The 24,205-nt window shown below is 42.2% G+C and overlaps 3 protein-coding genes across 5 annotated transcripts; 1 reads left to right on the plus strand and 2 right to left on the minus strand.

Moving 5' to 3' along the window:
* The first annotated feature begins 295 nt into the window (after positions 1 to 295).
* On the plus strand, positions 296 to 14,236 carry LOC120053779 (ras-related protein Rab-11B-like). Of its 2 annotated transcripts, none has more exons than XM_039001025.1 (5): positions 296 to 393; positions 12,860 to 13,055; positions 13,232 to 13,425; positions 13,544 to 13,624; positions 13,737 to 14,236. In XM_039001025.1, the coding sequence occupies exons 1-5, from the start codon at positions 315 to 317 to the stop codon at positions 13,877 to 13,879; spliced, it is 693 nt and encodes a 230-aa protein (XP_038856953.1). In that variant the 5' UTR covers positions 296 to 314; the 3' UTR covers positions 13,880 to 14,236. The 2 variants fall into 2 exon arrangements, with proteins under 2 accessions (XP_038856953.1, XP_038856954.1); XM_039001026.1 differs by lacking the exon at positions 296 to 393 and adding an exon at positions 11,333 to 11,510.
* Positions 3,666 to 10,861, minus strand: LOC120053778 (heterogeneous nuclear ribonucleoprotein M-like). Of its 2 annotated transcripts, XM_039001023.1 has the most exons (15): positions 10,604 to 10,861; positions 9,359 to 9,534; positions 7,673 to 7,725; positions 6,969 to 6,976; positions 6,784 to 6,877; positions 6,406 to 6,666; positions 6,080 to 6,283; positions 5,909 to 5,969; positions 5,640 to 5,744; positions 5,513 to 5,557; positions 5,315 to 5,383; positions 5,125 to 5,226; positions 4,455 to 5,020; positions 4,259 to 4,310; positions 3,666 to 4,050 (listed from the first exon to the last, which is right to left on the minus strand). In XM_039001023.1, the coding sequence occupies exons 1-15, from the start codon at positions 10,642 to 10,644 to the stop codon at positions 3,887 to 3,889; spliced, it is 2,001 nt and encodes a 666-aa protein (XP_038856951.1). In that variant the 5' UTR covers positions 10,645 to 10,861; the 3' UTR covers positions 3,666 to 3,886. The 2 variants fall into 2 exon arrangements, with proteins under 2 accessions (XP_038856951.1, XP_038856952.1); XM_039001024.1 differs by lacking the exons at positions 7,673 to 7,725; positions 10,604 to 10,861 and having other exon boundaries at positions 9,359 to 9,466.
* A 1,431-nt stretch (positions 14,237 to 15,667) lies between the features above and the next one.
* LOC120053780 (E3 ubiquitin-protein ligase MARCHF2-like) lies at positions 15,668 to 23,865 on the minus strand. Its single transcript, XM_039001027.1, has 6 exons — positions 23,709 to 23,865; positions 22,292 to 22,561; positions 21,781 to 21,976; positions 21,028 to 21,237; positions 20,739 to 20,905; positions 15,668 to 17,223 (listed from the first exon to the last, which is right to left on the minus strand). Exons 2-5 carry the CDS (start codon positions 22,465 to 22,467, stop codon positions 20,747 to 20,749), a joined length of 741 nt encoding a protein of 246 aa, XP_038856955.1. The 5' UTR covers positions 22,468 to 22,561; positions 23,709 to 23,865; the 3' UTR covers positions 15,668 to 17,223; positions 20,739 to 20,746.
* Between the last annotated feature and the right edge of the window lie 340 nt (positions 23,866 to 24,205).

Genomic DNA, 24,205 nt, shown 5'->3' on the forward strand with positions numbered 1-24,205 from the left:
TTCCTTAAACTTCTTCATATAGTGGTTGGCAGGGTAATATTTATGAATAATTTTAAAGAAAACCTCTTTAATTTTGTTAACCAGTAGGTATGTGTGTGGCAACATCCAAACTTTTTCCCAACAGATATTATCAATAAATCCATTCCAATAAGGCATGACATAAGGTATAGATACAACATCCTGCTGAAACAAGGTTCGTATCGCTCTGTTGTTGAATGGGCCAAAAGAGAAACAAATCTTTCCTACTGATGAGTCAACAGGGACAATAGCTTGCATTGCATGTGACCTTTTCCGATGATGACCTTCTGACGTGTATGTGGAGGAGGAGCCTGAAGGTGGGCCATTTAGCCATGGACGCTTGTGTGTTGTTCATATACCGCCGTGGTGTGGCAGGTAAGCAAGAAATACATCCTTAGATTTGTGATAAAAGCACCAACTTTGTTACAGATGTAGATTCACGCATCATCGTTACAAAAATATATTTATCTTTTCAAAAACCATTTCCAGACCAGGAGGTGGCAGTAGCACCAACTAAGGATCCGATTCCTCAGTTTAAATAGAAACCGAAGACGGTGAAACCTGGGAAATTATTAAAACAAATTTACAGAACCCAGGGCCACAGTCAACACAAAAAAGAAGCGAAAACATAGGTAATGCAAGTATCAGTGGGTTTTCAACGCTGGTCCTTATGCTGAATAAAAAATAAGTGGTGGTTAAATCAAATCAATCAAATGTAATTTTCCACGTACTGAATGGTGTAGAGTGGTGCAGCGGTCTAAGGTACTGCATCTCAGTGGTAGAGGCGTCACTACAAACCCAGGTTCAATTACAGGCTGTATCACAGCCTGTCGTGATTGGGAGTCCCATTGAGCAGCGCACAGTTGGCCCAGCGTTGTCCGGGTTAGAGTTTGGCAGGGGTAGGCCGTCATTGTAAATAATAATTTTAACTGACTTGCCAAGTTAAATAAAGGTTAAATAAAACATTTAAATAAATAGTGAAATGCTTGCTTAGGAGCCCTTCCCAACAATGTAGAGTTTAAAACTGTAACACAAGAGGAATAAAATAAAATACACAAGAATGAAGCAATAATCAGGGAGTACCAGTACCAGATCAATGTGCAGAGGTACGAGGTATTGAAGGTCAGTATGTACAAGAAGTCAGGGTAAAGTGACTAGGCATAAGATAATATAATGAGAGTAAAATAAAGAACAGTAGCAGCAGCAGCAAATGATGAGTGTGAATGTGTGTTTGTGTTGTCGGTATCAAATCAAATGTTATTAGTCACATGCGCCAGGTGTAGACCTGACAGTGAAATGCTTACTTACAAGCCCTTAACCAACAATGCCGTTTTAAAATAAATAAGTGTTAAGAAAGTATTTACTAAAATAAAATTAAGTAAAGAATAAATAATAAAATAACAGTAACGAGGTAATATACAGGGGGTACCGGTACAGAGTCAATGTGCGGGGGGCACAGGTTAGTTGAGATAATATGTACATGTTGGTAGAGGTGTAAAGTGGCTTATGGCTTGGGGGTAGAAGCTGTTAAGCAGAGAGAAGTCTATGACCAGGGTAACTGTAGTCTTTGGCAATATTTAGGGCCTTCCTCTGACACCGATAGAGGTCCTGGATGGCAGGAAGCTTGGCCCTAGTGATGTACTAGGCCGTACGCACTACCCTCTGTAGGGGGGCGTGCTCGGCTCTCCTTTTCCTGTTGTCCATGATCATCTCTTTTGTCTTGATCACGTTGAGGGAGAGGTTGTTATTCAGGCACCACACTGCCAGGTCTCTGACTTCCTCCCTATAGGCTGTCTCATCGTTGTAGGTGATCAGGCCGACCACTGTTGTGTTGTCGGCAAACTTAATGATGGTGGTGTTGGATATATAATGGCTGCCATTTTACGGTCCCCTAACCTATTACTATTGTACTATTGTTTTTTCGCATTATTTGTAACTTATTTTGTACATGTCTCTGCCACGGTCTCTTATGACCTTAAAGAGCCTCTAGATATCAGGACAGCGATTACTCACATCGCACATGAAGATTTTTTCTTTAACGAGTCGGACGTGAAGGATTTACTCCAGACAAGGCCCTTATCCCCATCATTCACAGGAGAAAGAGACGGAGATATCGGGGACGTAGGTCTGGGTGCCTTGTAGGAATCCGCCGGTGAGTGTGTAATCTGCCTTTAGCATTGGTCCTATTAGCCAACGTACAATCATTGGATAATAAAATAGACGAACTACGAGCACGTATATATATACTGACACACCTCCTCCATGCGTCACGGTAGGAACCACACATGCAGAGATCATCCATTCACCTACTCTGCGTCTCACAAATACACAGCAATGTCTATTGCTCATGTGTCTTGGCCCAAGCAAGTCTCTTCTTATTGGTGTCCTTTAGTAGTGGTTTCTTTGCAGCAAATGGAGCCGTGAAGGCCTGATTCACGCAGTCTTCTCTGAACAATCAAATTTATTCTGGCTGTGCCGGGTGAAGATTATAACATGGCCAAGATGTTCAAATGTTCATAGATGACCAGCAGGGTCAGATAATAATCACAGTGGTTGTAGAGGGTGCAACAGGTCAGCACCTCAGGAGTACATGTCAGTTGGCTTTTCATAGCCGATCATTCAGAGTATCTCTACTGCTCCTGCGGTCTCTAGAGAGATGAAAACAGCAGTCCAGCAAGCGCAGGAATGGCAGCAGGCAGGTGTGAGTGCATCTGCACGCACAGTGAGGCAAAGACTTTGAGGATGGCCTGGTGTCAAGAAGGGCAGCAAAGAGCCACTTCTCTCCAGGAAAAAAATAATAATTAAAAAATCAGGGACAGACTGATATTCTGCAAAAGGTACAGGGATTGGACAGCTGTAGGACTGGGGTAGTCATTTTCTCTGATGAATCCCTTTTTCCGATTGTTTGGGGCATCCGGAAAAAAAGCTTGTCCGGAGAAAACAAGGTGAACACTACCATCAGTCCTGTGTCATGCCAACAGTAAAGCATCCTGAGACCATTCATGTGTGGGGATGCTTCTCAGCCAAGGGAGTGGGCTCACTCACAATTTTGCCTAAGAACACAGCCATGAATAAAGAATGGTACCAACACATCCCCCAAGAGCAACTTCTTCCAACCATCCAAGAACAGTTTGGTGATGAACAATTCCTTTTCCAGCATGATGGCGCACCTTGCCACAAGGCAAAAGTGATAACTAAGTGGCTCGGGGAACAAAACATTGATATTTTGGGTCCATGGCCAGGAAACTCCCCAGACCTTAATCCCATTGAAAACTTGGTCAATCAAGAGGCGGGTGGCCAAACAAAAACCCACAAATTCTGACAAACTCCAAGCATTGATTATACAAGAATGGGCTGCCATCAGTCAGGATGTGGCCCAGAAGTTAATTGACAGCATGCCAGGGTGGATTGCAGAGGTCTTGAAAAAGAAAGATCAACACTGCAAATATTGACTCTTGGCATCAACTTCATGTAATTGTCAATAAAAGCCTTTGACACTTATGAAATGCTTGTAATTATACTTCAGTATTCCATAGTAACATCTGACAAATAGCTAAAGACACTGAAGCATCAAACTTTGTGGAAATTAATATTTGTGTCATTCTCACAACTTTACATGTCAGTGGCAAGGAAGACAGAAAACAAAATTCCAATGTTGATATTTATTATCAAAACACCTTATAGAACAAAGGCAATGAAGTGAAGCATTACAGGTAAAATATAAAGAAATTTAAATTTGGTCACAAATTATGCAGGGATGAGAACTAACTAAAAATACACTTGCGCAGTTACAATTGCCTAACAAACAAGAAATGTGGAAAGGTCGATACAGGGCGGCAAATATCAGGGCCATAATGACACTGGACGTTTACGCATTTCTGTCGATTCTGACATCGATCTCTCTTCCATTCAGCCTGTAGCCATTCATGGTGCGACAGGCTCTCTCTGCAGTCTCCGGGTTGTCAAAGCGAACCACGCCACAGCCCTTGGACTTACCATTCTCCATCTTGATGTCAGCATATTGGACAATACCTACAGTAGAAAGCACATTGAAGCAGTTAGAAATATTTTGGCTGAAGTTCCAATTGAATTTTGGGTCAGAAAGACTTCCACTGTGTCATTACCTAATGAACTTAAACATTCCATTTGCATGCTTCTCAATTCTGTCAAATTACATTTCTGATAAGTTTGTGCGCAAGGAAGTCCCCACATTAATGAAATGAGTGGATTATGTTCCTACCGCATGTATTGAAGTTATCCTTCAGCATTTTCCAGGTGAAGTCAAAGGGCAGCTACAAAGAGTCAAATCAATTAGTTTACAATGGTCTGTGTTGAATACAACCTTCAAGATGAGTCTTAATAAAATACATATTCTAAATACACTCCAACCACACGTTTTGGGGACAGTTGATCATTATTTCTATAGAGAAGCTTACATTTCTGACAAAGATCTGACAGCCCTTCCTGGCGTTGGCTCCAGGACCTCCGGCCCCCCCAAAGCCATTTCCTCCAAAGCCCCCACGCTCCATCTCAGCTGGCCGGTCAAACTGGCCTCCAACACCAACAGCGCCCATGCGGTCCATAGTGGAGCCCATGCGGTCAAGCCCGGTGGTCGGGAAGCGGTCGATGCCGGCAGACCCCATGCGGTCAAAGTTGGTTCCCATCCTCTCCATGCGGTCCGACATGCCCATGGGAGAGGCGAAGTCCAGGCCAGCAGGCATACGTTCCAAACTGGACGGGCCCAGGCGGTCAAATCCAGCTGGGCCCAGGCGGTCCACGCTGGAGCTCATACGGTCCAGCCCAGAACCAAGCCTGTCCATACTGGGCCCCAGCCGGTCCAGCCCAGAGCCCATCCTGTCAAAGCCAGACCCCCCTAGCCTGTCCAGATCAGACACGCGGTCCATCCTCTCCATCCCCATGCGCTCCATTCCACCCAGACGGTCCATTCCACCACCCAAGCGATCCATGCCAGAGCTCATGCGGTCCATGCCCAGTGAGCTACCTGTAAGTCAAGGAAAAACTAGTGAGACATTTTAGGTCCTGTGAGAAATCAGCGTCAGGCATGTACGTGTTAGGAAGAATTGCGCAAATCCTAAAAGTACTAACCCATTCCTCTTTCAAAGGATTCTCCAAAATTATTGCGAGACATGCCCATATCATTTCGACCAAACTCCCGGTCAAAAGAGCCACCAAGCCCACGGTCCATCTCTGACAACGCAAGAGATTAAACTATTAGAAGACGAACTAATGTTTCACAAACACGTGAATTTGTGTTGTGTGAATTTAATTTCCTTACCATTCATCCTGCCCATTCCAGATGGTCCGAAACGCTCCATGTTGTTCATTCCACCAAAGTTATCCATTCCTGGGAGAAAATTATGGCAAGAAAGTTAAATCTACAATAGTGTATTAGGGGGAAAAGGGCAGGAAAAACACCATGCAAAAATATGTTAAACTATACCCATTCAATGGACGCAGTACAAAAAGTACATACCTCCCATTCTACCCATGCCACCACCAAAGCCCATGCCATCCATGCCTACAAACCAAACAAACAGTGAGTGACTGAACCAAGCCAAATGAAAAGTCCACTGCAGAGGATCACAAAGACAGCTCCTTACCCCCAGGTCCCATGTTGCCCATTCCTCCACCTCCTCTGTTCAGTGCGGTGGCATCGATGGGTTGGCCACCAGGCCCAAGTCCCAGCCCGATGCCACTAAGGCCACCTGAGGGAAAAGAAATGGACGATTGAGAGAAAGAAACACAACCGACCCTTCTATTGAAGATTATGTGGAAGCTAGCCTTGAACATACTCAAAATGTGTTGGACAGAGTATTTCCATTGACTTATCTTCACATTTCGGGGGGGGGGGGGGCGGCATTGTACGTACGGGGTAGTGCTGGGGGTCTCTCAGGTGGTGCAAAGTCTCCTTTTGGCAAGGACTTCTCATCCTGAAATATCCAACAAGCAACAAACATCAGTTAAAATACATTCAAAAATGTGTACAAGGAATATAACATTTGTTAATAGTAGTGTGTGCACAATCTAATATGTTGCTTACGAGCTTGACATGCATGACCCGGTTGAAAAGCAGTTGACCGTTGAACATACTGACGGCTTGGACAGCTTCAATAGGCATGTCAAAGGTGACGGTGCCCATGCCCCTGCTATTCCCATCTTTGTCCTCCAGGATGTCAGTACGCACCACCACACCTGCCATGCCAAACACCTCCTTCAGCTTCTTCCAGCCAACCTTGTAGTCCAGCTGGAAACAAAACATGGTGTTGACTTGGTTAAAATACTTGCAATATCATAATTTCAAATGATATCAAAAAACAATGTATATTGGGCATACACTATATAGACAGACTACAATCTCCAACTGACGTTAGCTACAAAGACGGTGCTTCCAATCTTGCCAGCCTGCAGCCCGTGGATGATCTCATTGGGGATGTTGGAGTTGTTCATGAGGCTGGGGGGGATGTTGACCATGGGTGGGGCACCCGGTCCTGGGCCCATGCGGTCCATGTTCATTCGCTCCATGTTCATGCGATCCATGCCCATGTTCATTCCACCATGGCCACCGGGGGGTCCACCACCACCCTGGGACCTGTGGGCGTCCCTCTGGGCAATCACACCATCTGGGTCCTGAGGAAGAGAGACATGGACAATATCACTAAATAGGGAAAAAAGGCTTAGTGGTAGATTTTGTTCTTCTGGTGGTAACAAGTGCCAGTAGCATCTTTTAAAAAAAAGACTGCTCACCTCTTTGACCTTCAGGGGCCGCCCATTCAGGTTGTGCTTGTTGACCTTCTCCACAGCCTTCTTCATCAGTTCCTCAGTCCTGAACTCAACAACCCTGTTCACACAAACATTGTGATGAACACCAGGAACTTAGAATAACCTTCAGACACCTATTAGAATGAAGACAGAACGATGAAAATACTCACGCGCAACCCTTGGTTGATTGAAGGCCACACAACAGCATCATTGAAGTAGAAAAACAACATTCAAGTTAGTAATCAGTTGTGGCACAGTAGAGAACAATGGTATTCAGGGGCCTGAATTACTCTTATGAAAGGCATCGAATGACCTTCATACATATTCAATAACAGGGCCAAACACATTCTACTCACTTGTTTGGTTTTAGCCTTGAACAGTCAATTACTCTTTCAAAATTATTAGACCGCTTAAAAGCTGGTCACCAGACAATATAGCAAATACAGAGGTTGTCTGGTGAATCTAAACCCTAAACATTGTACACAAAGGCAGAAGTCCCACAGACAAAATACACTCCTTTGAAGGAAATATCTGTTCCACATAAACAATTACATGGATTCAAATCTATTACATGTAACAGCCATGTTACAACCTCTTGGGGGGCTGTGCCCCATTTTACATCAAGTCCCAGATGAACAAATCCACCGCAAAAGGGGACTTTCCCAGCTACTGCAATCACATGGGATTGGCTACAGAAACCCGAATTCCCAATCAGACACCAAGATGACCTTTTCAGTGCCACAGACTGCACCATGTTCTGTCCAGTGTCACCCACTTGACACGTTCATCAAAACTCATCCAGGTTTGAACATCCCCCACAATGAAAGAAAAGATAACTCAAGCTGACAAACACAGGTTCGTCTATTGCACTTACCCTCGATTTGCCTTCTCCGTCCATTAAGTGTTCCACGTACGTTACCTCACCCACTACAAATCAGATTCCAGACGACACACACCAGGGGAGAGAAGCCGAGAAAACAATGGGGGTTTAGAGCAGACAAGCGGTTGGTGACCGTGAGCTCGGCCTGCTACTCCAGAGCCTCCCCCCCAGCACCTCAATTCTGGTACAGGTCTACAAAAGACAAGCTCTTACTGTATCTTAAAATGACTTCTTAGCCTGTCCTTGTAGAGTCCCCAAACACCAAGAGCAATAGATTATAGAGAACAATCGTCAAATAGCTAACAACATCTAAATCGGATGAGTTATCATAAAGGAACCATTTTCGAAGTGAGGATAAAGTTGACAGAATGACAGTTAAGTTTGCAGAGTTATTTGAAACCACGAGGCCACCCTTCCAAAATCCATGTTCCTTGTTAAATGTATTTGGAACCACTGACTGATACAACTGTTCAGACGCACCTTTGAACATAAACTACACTAAAAACTAAATTGTACCAACTCAACTAACGCCAATGTCTGAAGAACATTGACATTTTTGGAAAGCTGTACATACATTGGACCTGGAGAGGCACAACAGTGTCCAAATGTGTTTTTAACTAACAGAGGGACAACAATGAGTGCGCCATAAATGGACAGGAACCAATCCTCAGCTGAAACAAGGACAGCCGTGAGAAGCTGCTTCATTTTGTAGACCTGTACCCCAAGAAATCCCAAGCACACATCTGTAATTGGTACAACATGGAGATCTGCGGAAACGACAAACCTAAAAAAGAGAATGCAATTTAACGCCACATTCAATTATTATATCCAAACACTAAAAACTGTTTCTGAAAGGCATTGGTAACCTCTCAGAACACCCATGCTTTATCATGATTAAAAGCAGGTGCTATTTATTACATTAGTGCTAACATATATTATAGCTTTGCCAAAGCCATGTAAACCACCACTTAAACTTCGATAAATACACCGTTCCTTTTGTTGCAGGACTCAATTTGAAGACAAGAAGAAGTTGAGGACAACTAGCCCATGCTGCAAATTAACATTAAATAGAACCAATTAAACAATTCTTATTTTGACATAATTTCCAAGAAAATGATAACGCAAAGAACATAAGACCAGCTTTAATAATTGTAGTATGGGCACCTGAGAGAAATTCAGTATGTCTCAAGGCAATGCAGACGGTTTTCCCTTTTCAGCTATATACACACACAAACCACAAGACCCAACACAACAGTGCAATTGATGGCCCATACACTATAAGCCCTGTACTTAATTTGAAGACCTCCCTTTAGTTTGTATATTCCCATTGTTCAAGCAAGTGTAGCTGCAGCGATCAAGGACTCCAAAATGAAGTACAAATTCATAATGCTATTCACAGCACTATAAAAATGACTAGCCGAAGGCAGAAATCACAGAGAACTATTCTGAAATCTAAACCATCCAAGACTTAGAACGCAGGCCAATCCATGGAAAGGCCACTCCCATAGTCTGTATACCAAGAACCTCATAGCTATGAATTGCAACCTAGGCCCTTTACAGATTTGCCAGATGCCTTCCAGTGAACAAGGTGAAGTGGTTCAACGCAAATGACCTGTTATGGGAGGTTTTATTAGCCTTGATGGACTCCATATCTATAACGGAGCTAACTTAACACCATACCTTTTTCTTTCATTAGGTCTTTGAGTGCCTGCCATTTCACATCATATGGAATGTTGCTGACAAACACACGGTATCTCTTTGATGGGTTTCCATAGGGTTCAAAGCGACCACCGCCGCGCTTCTGGGGCCTTTCCTTCCTGACACTGGGTTCATGCTTGACCTTGCCGTTAATTTCCCTTTGGGAAAAAAGACCGGGAAGTGATTAATGGAGTAACGATAATACGTCAGTCTGATGGTGAAAAAAGGTTAACGTCCACTAACAAAAAAACACTTGGCCAAGTAAACGTTACATTTCTAGACTGCAGTACAAAAGGGTAACTATCATTCCAGTGTTTTACTTGCTATATTGTATTTACTTCGCCACCATGCCTTTTTTTGCCTTTAACTCCCTCATCTCACCTCACTTGCTCACATTGTATACAGACTTATTTTCCTATTGTATTATTGACTATGTTTGTTTTACTCCATGTGTAACTCTGTTGTTGTATGTGTCGAATTGCTTTGCTTTATCTTGGCCAGGTCGCAATTGTAAATGAGAACTTGTTCTCAACTTGCCTACCTGGTTAAATAAAGGCGAAATAAAAAATAAATAAAACTAACATTTGTTGTAATTTACTAGCTAGCTTCGTTCTGCAACTAACTTTAGGCATGTATGTTACTAGCTATTACTTTGTTTACAGATCGTTTAATATAGCTAAATGTTAACTAATACAAATGCTTAGTTACCGGAAGAAGCTACACCAATCCAAAGTTTGGCTAAGACTAAGACTCCCATATTACAAGCCAATTTGTATTAACGTTTGCTAACTTCACTTTCTCCCATTTTCAGACACGCGATATATCATAACGTTAACAATAGCTAGCTAACGTTATTCCGTATTTTGTGAATAGTTGGCCGGTACACGAGCTTAGTTAACCAAAATAGCAAGTGATGGCGTACTAAACAAAAAAATGGAGGGAGAAGACAAGTTAGGTAACGTTAGCAGGCTAGCTAATTCGCTAATCTCATGCGGTGTGGTGTACTGGTGCACGCAGCTCACATTGTGGCTAACATAGCAAGCAGAATCCATTGTTTAGCTATTTTAGTGATTAACTAGATAGGTATCAATTTAGCTGTTAACGTCTCAAAACAATACAGATTAAAAAATATACGAAACCTTGGCGATCGGAAAATGTAAAGAAAGGTTACTAGGTAGCTAGCAGCCAGCCCCAAAAAATAATTAATGAAATAAATAAAAACGTTACCCCTGGCCTGGTTTCTCCGGAGCAGCGGCCTCGGTCGACATCTTCTTGCGCAGTTAGCTAATCCTGTTTTGTTACGGAATTAGTTTTTGGTCAATAGAATACCTCACCAACGCTGATAAAATATTGCCGAAATTTGGCAGTGTTGCTTCACTTTAGCAGTATCGAATAAATAACTGTTTTAACGTATTACTTTGGAGCGACGGGCTGCTAGTTAACAAGCTAACGTTGGTGAAATGGCGGAAGAATACACCCGTTTCTATTTATTCACTGGGTTGCCCAGGAGAGTGAAGCATGCTGGGAATTTGGCTCTGCGACCGACGACCGCTCAGAATCAAAGTACATTTTTTTTGTACTGTACTACATACGCCCTGGGGCGGCAGGGTAGCCTAGTGGTCAGAGCGTTCGACTAGTAACCGAAAGGTTGCAAGTTCAAATCCCCGAGCGAGGTACCAATCTGTCGTTCCAAGGCCGTCATTGAAAATAATAATTTGTTCTTAACTGACTTGCCTAGTTAAATAAAGGTAAACAATTAACATTAACACATTTGCTACTGTCTAATATTTTGTGTAATGTAAGTGTCTTGATGCGTTTGGACCCCAGTAAGAGTAGGCATTTGCTAATGGGGATCCCTAATAAAATACAAATACTGTAATGAATGTCATGAATATTGTAGTTTACATGGGCGCCAGTGAACTCCTCCCCTTCTGCAGAGTCAGGAAGATTCCGTGTTCCTGCAGTCAGTCGGGGACTGAAAAACCAGCGCATTGTTTCACACATTGGGTTATAGAGAAAATACTGCAACTAACTTCAGAAACGCTAGACCAAGAATATATCGCAATTAAATCGGAATCGGACTATTTTTAAGACATGGGCAACAGAGATGATGAATACGATTTCTTGTTCAAAGGTAAAATAACTATCAATCTAGCTGTAGCCAGCTGCCTCTTGGTGGTAGCTACAACAAATATGATTTGTGTCACATTCTATCAATTATGAAGGTACCTTGTGAAGCTCCCACAATGTATTTTATTCTAACAGATCGCTTAAGAATGTCCAGATAGATTAGGAATTGATAGCCTCCATCTGATCTGGTGGCTTGCTAAATACAATGCTGAGTATAATGGGTTTGTCGCATTGTGTAGAGCAATGCACAGCTCTAACTTAGCTAACAACAGAGGTTTTCTTAGGTTGCTTTATAACACCAATACCATCATTCTCAAAGGTCCTGGTTTATAGCCAGCAACATGTCGGGTTTTATACAATTAATATAGCTAGGAGGATCCTTCAAACAAGTGTACCAAAGGGTCAAATCTGAAATGATTCACAGTCATTTTTAACTAGTTGTAGCCTACAATTAGCCTGCAATGATTTATAGGTAGACCTAATACTCATACAGAATTAGCCTAATATACATACTCAATCATAAACAGTTGTTTACATTATAATGTGACTTACGTTATGATCAATAATAGCTGAACATGCCCATAAAATACTGCCCTAATTGTATCAGATAAGGATGGGATAATGAGCAGGAAGGAAGTTCCCAGTGGGTCACCCTCTTGATAGTCTGACGCTCTGACCATTCCATAATCTATTCCACTCAATATAACACAAGAAAACACATTTGTCAAAATCTTACAGATACCAATTTATAACCCTACTGATGAGCTACTGTTAGATGTTGTGTTTCAAATCAATCCCACAGAAGCACACCTCACCCGTTACCCAATCTAATTTAGTGTACAGCAGTCTATAAAATACATTCCAAATGACACTTCAAACATAACAGAAAATGTGAAAAAGGGGCAGTGTGAGAACAAAGAGGATTTCCAAGGGAGAATGACTGAAGGTGACGATAGGAAGAGAGGCCCTCTGAAAAGTGTCAACTCAGGGTTCCCAGCAGGAGCAGGTTCTCAGCTTCCTGCACCATGACTCCAGAAGGACAAAGGTCAAATCCTTTTCCCCCTCTGAAGAGGCAGAGCAGCACTTTGTACTCATATAACCACTTTATTTCTGAGTGTTTTTCTGTTGTCTCAGTCTTCAGCAGTATTCAATCAATGAAAATATTGTCTTTCCAAAGCTTTAAAAAAAGTCAGACATGCAAACCTCATAGGTTATGATAAGTCATCCACTTTGTATACCTGTAATTGGTTTACTGTACTATATGTGATCTCATATTTTTGACTGTACTGAACTGCACATACAATGGCAGCCTTTCATTGCAGTGCTAATGTTGTCTGTGTGTTTTGTTGCCAGTGGTGCTGATCGGAGACTCTGGTGTGGGGAAGAGTAACCTGCTGTCCCGTTTCACACGGAATGAGTTCAACCTGGAGAGCAAAAGCACCATCGGTGTGGAGTTTGCCACCCGCAGCATTCAGGTGGATGGCAAGACGATAAAGGCCCAGATCTGGGATACAGCTGGACAGGAGCGTTACAGGGCCATCACCTCAGCGTGAGTGGAGTAACGAAATGTACCAAGCAATCAACAACTTTATAATACATTTGTTATAATGTGCTCATAACGCCCCTCTGAAACCTGCCATGAACCATAGAAACTGTTATGAAGTACTTCTCTGTCTTAGTCCTACAACCTTTGACATCCTGTTCTCCTTGCTCTGTCCCAATCAGGTACTACCGTGGGGCAGTGGGGGCTCTCCTAGTGTATGACATCGCCAAGCATCTCACCTATGAAAATGTGGAGCGCTGGCTGAAGGAGCTCCGGGATCATGCTGATAACAACATCGTTATCATGCTGGTGGGCAACAAGAGTGACCTGCGCCACCTCAGGGCAGTGCCCACAGACGAGGCTTGTGCTTTTGCAGGTAAACAACAACCACTGCAACAATACCACTGGAGGAGACAGCTCACTCTGGGGATAGAGATGGTTAAAAAGCCACCCATGTTTGTCTCAATTCAATATTTTCTCTTTTTCTCCCTCAGAGAAGAATACGCTATCATTTATTGAAACATCAGCTTTGGATTCCACCAATGTGGAAGACGCATTCAAGAACATCCTCACAGGTAAGAAGAGGGATCCACGACACACCTCACATTACTGGAAACTAGCTAGTCTATAAATTATGTATTATTGGCACATTTTCTTTTCAGTAACTGTCTCTTCCTTTTCCTTCAGAAATCTACAGAATCGTATCACAAAAGCAGATAGCTGACAGATCAGCACATGACGAGTCTCCAGGCAACAATGTAGTGGACGTCAGTGTCCCCCCCACAACCGATGGGCAGAAAAACAAACTACCGTGCTGTCAAAGCCTGTGACCCTTACAACTCCTGTGACCCCCTTCACCCAACCCCCCTCCACTTCCACCATCACTCTGTCTTATCCTGTACCGCCCATTCTGTCTTTGTTCCCATATGTGACGACGCCCTGCTTTCCCCTCCCTGTCTGTATACAAAACATCCTTTTTATTTCATGTGCTCTCCTGCCATGAAGTGAAACTTTAAAAAGCCTTTCTGTCACTTTGTCAGTCATTCATGGATTCAATGTTGAGGTTCCTGCATTGTAGGAACAGGGCAGTTATTTTAAATGGATTGAGCTATACAGGTGTAGGATCTTAATTTGACTTATATTGTCACAGCAAAATAATGTTTAGTCCATAATCTGGTCTAAAGTAGGCTACATGAAAAGTGCAATACTGTTAATACAACCGTGTGTTAGTGTGGGTTTTCAGTGAATTTATGTAAATCACAAAGCTCATCTGCATTTCCTGCGATGCAGGAAAATTCTCATCAACAAAAGAGTGATCAAATTCAGATCCTACACCTGTACTTGAAGTGCTATAGAGCAGGGTTTCCCAAACTCGGTCCTGAGGTCCCCTCTGGGTGCACGTTTACTTTTTTGCCCTAGGACTACACAGCTGATTGAAATAACTAGCTCATCATCAAGCTTTTGGCAAAACCAAAACGTGCACCCAGGGGAGGGAGGGCCCCATGACTGAGTTTGGGAAACCCTGCTAGTGTGCTGGACTAGTATATTTGAACAATGACCACTAGATGGTGCTGCGTATATAGCCACTCACAGTTGCTCATGAATAAGGCAGTATTATTACATTGGTATATGTATGCATTTGTCTTTTAAGTGGCTCTTACTTTTCATCCAGGCAGTTATCATGCCCAAAATTAACCTTATTGTGTATTTATTCAAATATATTTGGCTCACCTTTTCATTGTTTTATTTTCCATAAGCACTGTAAGACTTTTCAATAAACTCCTTTAAACACAGTAATACGTAAGTAATTCATTCATCATTAACATGTCATATATAACTTATCAGTGCACTACACAGTATTGGAATTGAAATTGCTCAACCTTAGATGTATGTGGGTAGAATATGTGAGATGTCTCCTGTGTACCTGTTCTGAGGTTATGAGGGCTTGCTGTGGTAGAGGCAGGGGTCTAGAAAGATTGTTCTTGCTCCCCCATGCCCAACCCTGTTCCTCTGACCTAGGACAGCACCACACCCCATGAGAGCTAGCCTAGTGGTGCAAAATGTGGTGCTGAATCAGCATATGGAAAATATTTCACCAGTGTTCATTCTAAGCCTCATATAGGTCTATCTGCCAGTCATTGGGTGTGAGTGAGACATTCTTTAGGTTCAGGAACTGTTACATTCAATATGTCCCCCCTCCCATTAGTTGTTTAGTTCGGTGTAGCCAAGAGAGAAATATAGGCCAGTGGTGGGAAATAATTATCGCATGGCATGACCCTCTCATCTTTGGTGGTCTATTTTAAGTGGATTTAGAAACAAGCCTAATCTTAGATGGAGATGATGGGTTTTATAAGTTGAGAATGTAACCAGTAAGTTAACATGAGACATTCTGACATTTAATACATTACCTTGTGTTGATGGGTTCACTCCCCTCTTGTTGAAAGGTGAGTGACTGAAAACTACTATTAAGGCCAAGCAACATTTTGTAAAAAAGTATATTTTTGACCGAACGTGTTAAGTGATACAGATAACCGTAAAGTCTGAAAGAACATTCAATAAGGGGCCAGTGTAGTACATGCAAGAGTCCGCATCATTAAGAAAACAAAAGGAGTGATTGATGTTTATTCATACTGTAGCTTCCATTTTTTATTTGCTTTGCAGTTTCTTGGCTGATTGCAAGCACCAACATATTTTGGGTTTAGACATCTTTCTTTTCCCACTGCACAACATAAACATTATAGTTAAAGCTGGAATCCTTAATGGTGGAACTGCCACGTCCGTTTGCGATATTACAACAACAAAAAACGAACACTGTTTTCCCCCCAACAGACATCATTGCACCTGCGATAGAAGAGCATCATTTGTTTTACCATGCTGTGCGACGCTCCTCAGCTTCTGCGGATTCCATCTCTAAGAGTGATAAAAACCCTGTGCTTAATGAATAATTGAACATAAATTACAACTGATACACATCATTATGTTAAAAACAGTGGCAGAATTAACAAGAGATTAAAACATTATCAAACAAAAACAAGTCTACAAATCTGGTATGTTGCTCCTTCTACATACAAGCATGAGAATGCCAAGGAATCTTTGTTGCGTCTTCAAACCAAAAAGAAAATCTGAGGAGCAATACCCAAACACCAGATATTGGAAAATTGTACTATATCAGTAATGCTTTTAAATCCCTTTCAAAGTCGGTGTTAGAAGACTATAGAAACAACCAAACTGTATTGATTTCCATGATAGTTTTGTGAAAGTGTCATTTGATATATAAAACAAGAATCAATGCATCTTTGGAGAAAAGGACCTGTTTGAGTTAACGGTTATATAAAAGCTGGAGTAATGTGGCAAGTATGTCTCCGAGCTGCCTTCAAAGGGAGCAGTGTTGCATATTGTTGGCAACTCACAGGCTCACATAGCAAAATAAAACATCCTATCGTGGCCCTCTCAGACTGCACAAGTGAGCAAACTGCTATGATCCTTCATATGCACTAGCTTCTACATTATATTTCTGATTTCATTATGTATTGTTAAGGTTATAGGTAAGAATTGCATTGTAAAGTTATCAAATTGCACACTGCTGTAACTACACCCTACATTGCAAAGTCTCCATAGCTCCCAACATGTCAGGTAGAGGCAAAAAGCACCAATCAGAGACAGCATGTGATAGGGCAGTGGCCCATCACTGACAATGCAGATAAGAACTCTCTCCATGCTGAAAGATCCTGAAAGCTGTTCCACTCCACAACACACATTGACATACAGGAAAATAACCTCCTACTAAGCTCTAGTATTATTTAACAACAAATATATTTTCCAGACAAGAGGATTCCTCTAGAGGTCAAATCAACACTTTACAACAACAAAAAAGAGGAGGGTACTTTATTTTTTTTTAAAGGGGTCTCCCAACAGGACACCACTGAACTAGGCTGACTGTCTGTCTATTCTGTTCAAGTTGAGAGGATGACTTTCCTATTTCGTTTACTGTGACTGGAGATAACAATTTTTCAGGTTGAAACTGATTCCAGAAAGTCACTCTCATAACCAGGATTCTCACAGCTGCATAACACTTACACAGCTTAGCTGTCCCACTGCAAAGCCCTTCAGGTGTTAAACCCTCAGTCAAACCAATGCATGAAGCCTACAGGTACTGGAAGAGTTGAACCTGCACCTACAAAATAAGCAAAACACAGGAGTATGATTGCCATGAAGGGATTATAACAAATACTAGTATCATAGAAATAAGTGAGCGTCAAATCTAGGCCTAGGTTTTTGGCTTCTGTGGACCATCATTTGAGCTTTCTACTGAGGCTATTTGCATTCAGTCTCTCTTCTATTCAGGCCTGTTAACATTCAGGGTCAATACTTTTACGTTCAACCATGGACGACACTATGATTAACAATATATATATAAACAAATATGCAGAAATTAAGCTTGGCTAAAACAAAGGGGGTTCTGAAGCGACCATACAGTGTACAATGAAGAAAGTAAAATATACAAAACTGAACAAAGAGGAACTCAAACCAAACACCCATACACAGTTGAAGTCGGAAGTTTACATACTCCTTAGCCAAATACATTTAAACTCAGTTTTTCAAAATTCCTGACATTTAATTATAGTAAAAATTCCCTGTCTTAGGTCAGTTAGGGTCACCACTTTATTTTAAGAATGTGAAATGTCAGAATAATAGTAGAGAGAATTATTTATTTAAGCTTTTATTTCTTTCATCACATTCCCAGTGGGTCAGAAGTTTACATACACTCATTTAGTATTTGGTAGCATTGCCTTTAAATTGTTTAACTTGGGTCAAACGTTTCAGGTAGCCTTCCACAAGCTTCCAACAATAAGTTGGGTGAATTTTGGCCCATTCCTCCTGACAGAGCTGGTGTAACTGAGTCAGGTTTGTAGGCCTCCTTGCTAGCACATGCTTTTTCTGTTCTGCCCACACATTTTCTATAGGATTGAGGTCAGGGCTTTGTGATGGCCACTCCAATACCTTGACTTTGTTGTCCTTAAGCCATTTTGCCACAACTTTGGAAGTATGCTTGTGGTCATTGTCCATTTGGAAGACCCATTTGCGACCAAGCTATAACTTCCTGACTGATGTCTTGAGATGTTGCTTCAATATATCCACATAATTTTCCTGCCTCATGATGCCATCTATTTTGTGAAGTGCACCAGTCCCTCCTGCAGCAAAGAACCCCCACAACTTGATGCTACCACCCCCGTGCTTCACGGTTGGGATGGTGTTCTTCGGCTTGCAAGCTTCCCCCCTCTTCCTCCAAACATAACAATGGTCATTATGACCAAACAGTTCTATTTTTGTTTCATCAGACCAGAGGACATTTCTCCAAAAAGTATGATCTTTGTCCCCATGTGCAGTTGCAAACCGTAGTCTGGCTTTTTTATGGCGGTTTTGGAGCAGTGACTTCTTCCTTGCTGAGTGGCCTTTCAGGTTATGTCGATATAGGACTCGTTTTACTGTGGACATAGATACTTTTGTACCTGTTTCCTCCAGCATCTTCACAAAGTCATTTGCTGTTGTTCTGGGATTGATTTGCACTTTTTGCACCAAAGTACGTTCATCTCTAGGAGACAGAACGCGTCTATTTCCTGAGCGGAATGACGGCTGCGTGGTCCCGTGGTGTTGTACTATTGTTGAACGTGGTACCTTCAGGCGTTTGGAAATTGTTCCCAAGGGTGAACCAGACTTGTGGAGGTCTACAATTTCTTTTCTGAGGTCTTGGCTGATTTATTTTGATTTTCCCAAGTAAAGAGGCACTGAGTTTGAAGGTAGGCTTTGAAATACATCCACTGTGTGTACCAGTGGGTGACTCAAATGATGTCAATTAGCCTGTCAGAAGCTTCTAAAGCCATGACATCATTTTCTGGAATTTTCCAAGCTGTTTAAAGGCACAGTCAACTTAGTGCATGTATACTTCTGACCCACTGGAATTGTGATACAGTGAATTATATGTAAAAAAATCTGTCTGTAAACAATTGTTGGAAAAATTCCTTGTGTCATGCACAAAGTAGATGTCTTAAATGACTTGCCAAAAGTATAGTTTGTTAACAAGAAATTTGTGGAGGGGTTGAAAAATGAGTTTTAATGACTCCGACCTAAGTGTATGTAAACTTCCGACTTCAACTGTATATTCATGAAAAGATCCAAACAGATGATAGTAACATGGCCAGCCCTATAAATCTGTGTTTTTGCATATCTCTCTTGTCCAGAGGTCAACTCATGCATTTTAAAGCTGTGGTAGATGGGTGAGAACAATGCCTACACTGGTCTTGCTCCACACACTGGGTTCTACTGTCAAGGTACAGTTGACATCTGTAGACGTCTGAGACTAGACGTCAGTCTGGTCGCCTGCATATCAGAAAGGGAATACAACTGCTACAAAACATGAAGTAACATCAATTAACCAATCTACGCTCTTGCTGCATGTGATTACTAGCAAATGTTATGACTACACAAAAAAACACATAATATTTAAAAGCATTTCATTGGTCTATCGTCATCGGAGAGCAATGTACTAGCTATTGAAGAGTGATCTTGACCTGCGCTACTCTAACATTGTCCTGGAAAGGTAAGACTTACTTTCCGTCAACCACAAAAAGTTTTTAACTTCATGTTGGTGGAATATACATTTCCGTAAAGTTTTTTTTTCTCTCATCAGTGGCGTGTAGACCTACCTACCTACCTAGATCAGCTCACTCTATTTGGTGCTAATAGTATGAGAGACCTCTATACTCTAGGGGGGAAACCCAGTTCAACATACTAACTAGTAACACCAGATTAATGGGAGCTCAACCAACCTCTCGTACAATCCTCCACAGTAAACCCCCCCCCCCCCCCCCCCCCAAAAAACAATACCAAAAATAAAAAAGTATCCTCTCAAATGTTGTGCACAAATTTGTTTACATCCCTGTGCTCACTGCATGCAAAACTGTGCATGTTGGTAGCAGTCTCATCACGTACTGTGAGAGGAAACCGTGTCCAGTGTTTTATTGCACAATCTCCATCTTTATGAACAAAATTCCTGCTCACACCAAGGGGGAAAACAGATGGAGCTGAATTGAAGGGAGTCAACTGGCTTGCGTAGCAATGTCATAAGCATCTATAATCCCCCCAGTCTAATAGCCTGTGGCTGGTAAACAGGAATCAAAGCTTTAAGCTTCTTACTTCTACACTCAGTGGTTAGGGAACCAACCGCTGGATGGATCGCCGTAGATCAGCGTCAACGATCCATGCTACACTTTTAGAGACGCTGTGAAGGAAATTAGGGAGGAGAAAGTGGGAATTGTCCACTTAAACACTAGAGGGTTTGGTCTTAAAGCTTCAGCAGCCATCTCCACTGAGCATCTGTCCAATGAATCCTAGGTCGTCCCTTTGCAGGGCACAGCGGAGACCCATCCAATCAACTGCCCTTTTCCAAACCTTCAGAAACACCATACTGCAAGGTAATCACTGGTCTCTAACATACTGGTTTCTTTACCAGATCACAAAAAAACACGATCAGAGGCTCAGACGACAAAAATAAAAAAGAAGTGCTGACGATGATGACACACATAGGTAAAAAGGATTTAAATAGAAAAAGAGCTTGGGCTCTGGTTGGAGACGTGCTTTTTCATTGAGAACCTCCAGCACCCGAAGAACACCAACTTCAAATCTTCCCACCTTTGACCTCATACTATAGTCTCGTCTGCCGTCTTTTTCAGCAGCTTGGTGGAGAGCAAGGAATGCTGGTTAGAATGCCTCCCCTTTGCGTCTGGAAGGAGGAGGCGTACTTTCTGATGGGTTCGTCTCCACTCAGAGTAGAGCTGACAGTGGTAGCGGAATGATACCTGCAGGAGAGAAGGGTAGAGAAGAGGATAGACTAGAGAATATTGGTGTTTATCCAAGCTATAAACAAAGTTAAGGTTAGGATTTGGGGAGGGCAGCTGATCCTAGATCTGTGCCTACTTACCAGAGTCCAGAGGACGTAGATTGTGAAAAGGGCGATGGTGAGGGCGATGAGGCCTAAGGCCTCCAGTCTGCTGTTGAAGTGCAGGTGATCTTGGGCTCCCCTCAGACACAGCCAGCCAGAGATGGCTGCCAGGGGCGTGATTAATAGGAAGCACACCATGTCACAGAACAATGTGCGCTTCTCGTTACGAGGGCCCGGGTCCCGCAGCCACTGTGGAAAGAGAAGCGAGGACAGAGAAGAAAGAGAAACATGTACTGAGCCTACATGAGCACTGAGTATGCACATGCACTATAGCCAAAACAGGGGACACTGGAGGACTCTGCTTTTCTTCTTCTTCAGGGTTTGGTTTATTGAGATACCCATTAGTAGATCAATGGTTAAACTTCCTGGGTTTCTTCATCATTCATTACATAAACACATGATGGCACATAACAAAAAAAGAACAAAAAATCCCTAACCCTCCCAAACTACATTTCTGTTGACATATTCAGGATGTAATATGCATGAGTAATACACAACTAAGTCAACAGATCTGCATGTTGGTGACCCATGAGCAAGGCCAGAAATTATATTTCAACACATAAGTATTGCAGCTACCTACAAACACAATTTTTGCATTGAGGAATCTACGCAAGCAGAAAGAGAAAAAAAAGTTAATTATGCTCAAGTTAATCATGCTCAACATAAGCATAACCACACACAGAGAGGCAGGCAGAGGAGAACAGACAAGCTAAAGGCATTGACCTTTGTTACCTCTGTGAGGGGCTTGGGCCTGCGCTCAATGGTGAACTCTGTGTGGCACAGCTCACAGTAGCTAGTGTTGGAGGAGGAGAGCCACTTCTCCAGACAGCTCTTGTGCACCGTGCCCAGAGTCCCTGTGCAGTTGCAGGGGGACAGAAGCCCTTCGCCGTTGGCCCCCTCGTGGCAGATCCGGCAGATTGGCCCATCGCTGGAGGAAACAGGAAGAGAGGTCCTGAACAGAGTACTCTGACTGGGTTTACTTACTACAGCTTGCCGGATGCCACTTGGGCTAACATGTCACAGTCTTAACAGCTAAGCTAATTCTCATACATGTCGAGGATAACTGTGAGTGAGACATTATCTTTCCGGGAACACCCACACTAACACATACTCGCATACACTTTCACGAGTTGCAGATATGACTAGGATTACTACTATAAAAGCCTGTTGGAAAGCCCTGAATATCTCATAAATGCTTAACTCTGAAAGTAAGAATGTGTTCAGGAGTTTTCAGTCATAGTACCTCTGTGTGCTCAAAGGTTTGATGACGGTGGAGAGCAGCCGCCCATCTTTGGCTGTGACCTGGGTGACATACTGCGCTCTGCAGTTATCCGACTCCTCCACGCTTTTGGACAGGCCAGCGTTGCCAGTGCAGTCGCACAGGGAGCCCGGGAGGTGGCAACAATCCCCCGTCGTCATGGTTACACCGTCCAGGGGTCAAGAGTCAGGGATCAAAGGGATTATGGGGGGAGCAGACTCAGCTCCCTCAGGTCAGAGCAGTTAGGCCCAACGGCTGAAGAGCGATAGGATGGAGTTAGGACCTCATTCACCATACAAGACACTACTGGTTATTTTACAGAACTTATTATGAGACAAACAGTGAGAGTTATAATATATACACTACCGGTCCAAAGTTTCCGAACACCTACTCATTCAAGGGTTTTTCTTTATTTTTACTATTTTATACATTGTAGAATAATAGTGATGACATCAAAACTATCAAATAACACGTATGGAATCCTGTAGTAACCAAAAAAAGTGTTAAACAAATCAAAATATGTTTTATATTTTAGATTCTTCAAATAGGCACCCTTTGCCTTGATGACTGCTTTGCACACGCTTTCAATTCTCTCAACCAGCTTCATGAGGTAGTCACCTGGAATGCATTTCAAATAACAGGTGTGCCTTCTTAAAAGTTCATTTGTGGAATTTCTTGTGTTGTGACAAGATAGGGGTGGTATACACAAGATGGCCCTATTTGGTAAAAATAACAAGTCCGTATTATGGCAAGAACAGCTCAAGTAAGCAAAGAGAAACGACAGTCCATCATTACTTTACGACACGAAGGTCAGTCAATACAGAAAATTTGAAGAACTTTGACCAAATTATATATTTTTTAACCATTTCAATTTATACTGTTGATATCAAAGCCAACATTAAAAGCTCGAAGACCATTGCATTTTTATTGGACAATCAAAATACAATAGACACCATTGTCTTACTCTAAATGAGGAGTTGGACTATTCAAGTCTAACAAATAGCAATCCATTTTTTTTGTAAATATCAGGAAAAATAATCCTGATTTTAGATTAATTAGTGGTTACTACAAGCAAACCGAGCTAGGTACATAATGCTTGGTGTCGAATCCCGACAACACTCAAATACAGACACAACCCCCCGACAGGACACATCTGGATAATTTGGTCAACCAGCTGTTTAACTTGCTACAGTAGCTTGCTAACGCAATATAGACCACACTAGATACCATACTGCTTGCTACATGGAAAATTACGATTATGATTGCATGTGTTCACATCAGTATCGTTGATTTAAGCTAATGCCTTGTAACGTTAGTCGGCTAGCTTTATCATGTTAGCTAGCCAGTTAGCTATTTATGTTAGCCAGCCGACCGAGACGATAGAAAAAAATGTATTACTCACAGCATTCCTCCTTTTTTCATTTTAACATGTAATATGTGGCGTTGTCAATATATAAAATACTCATTGATAATTAATTTCAGCTAGCTAAGTATCTATGCCAGTTATCGTCTAGCTGACAGACGACAACAATAGCATTTTCTTTGGTAGCCTCCTCACGGTCGTCACACAGCCACAAAGTCTTAAACCCCGCCTATTCTCCTATTCTACCATTTATTTTCTTAAAATCAGATTTTAAACCTAACCTTAACCACACTGCTAAATGTATGCCTAATTCTAACCTTAAATTAAGCATATTTTAGTTCTGAATTTTGAAAATATAGCCAATTTTGACTTTAAGGCTGTGGTAACTAGTAGAAACTCTCCACCGACGGCGTTTCCGCTCAACATACAGGGTGCGTTTGTAAATAAACTTTGGAGTGCCAGAGAGCGCTCTGGGCGTTCAGAGCGTTGTCAGATTGTCCGTTCGGAAATTCAGAGCTCGCACTGGACGCTCAGGC

This window comes from Salvelinus namaycush, chromosome 9, assembly GCF_016432855.1.
Source record: "Salvelinus namaycush isolate Seneca chromosome 9, SaNama_1.0, whole genome shotgun sequence".
NCBI lineage: Eukaryota > Metazoa > Chordata > Actinopteri > Salmoniformes > Salmonidae > Salvelinus > Salvelinus namaycush.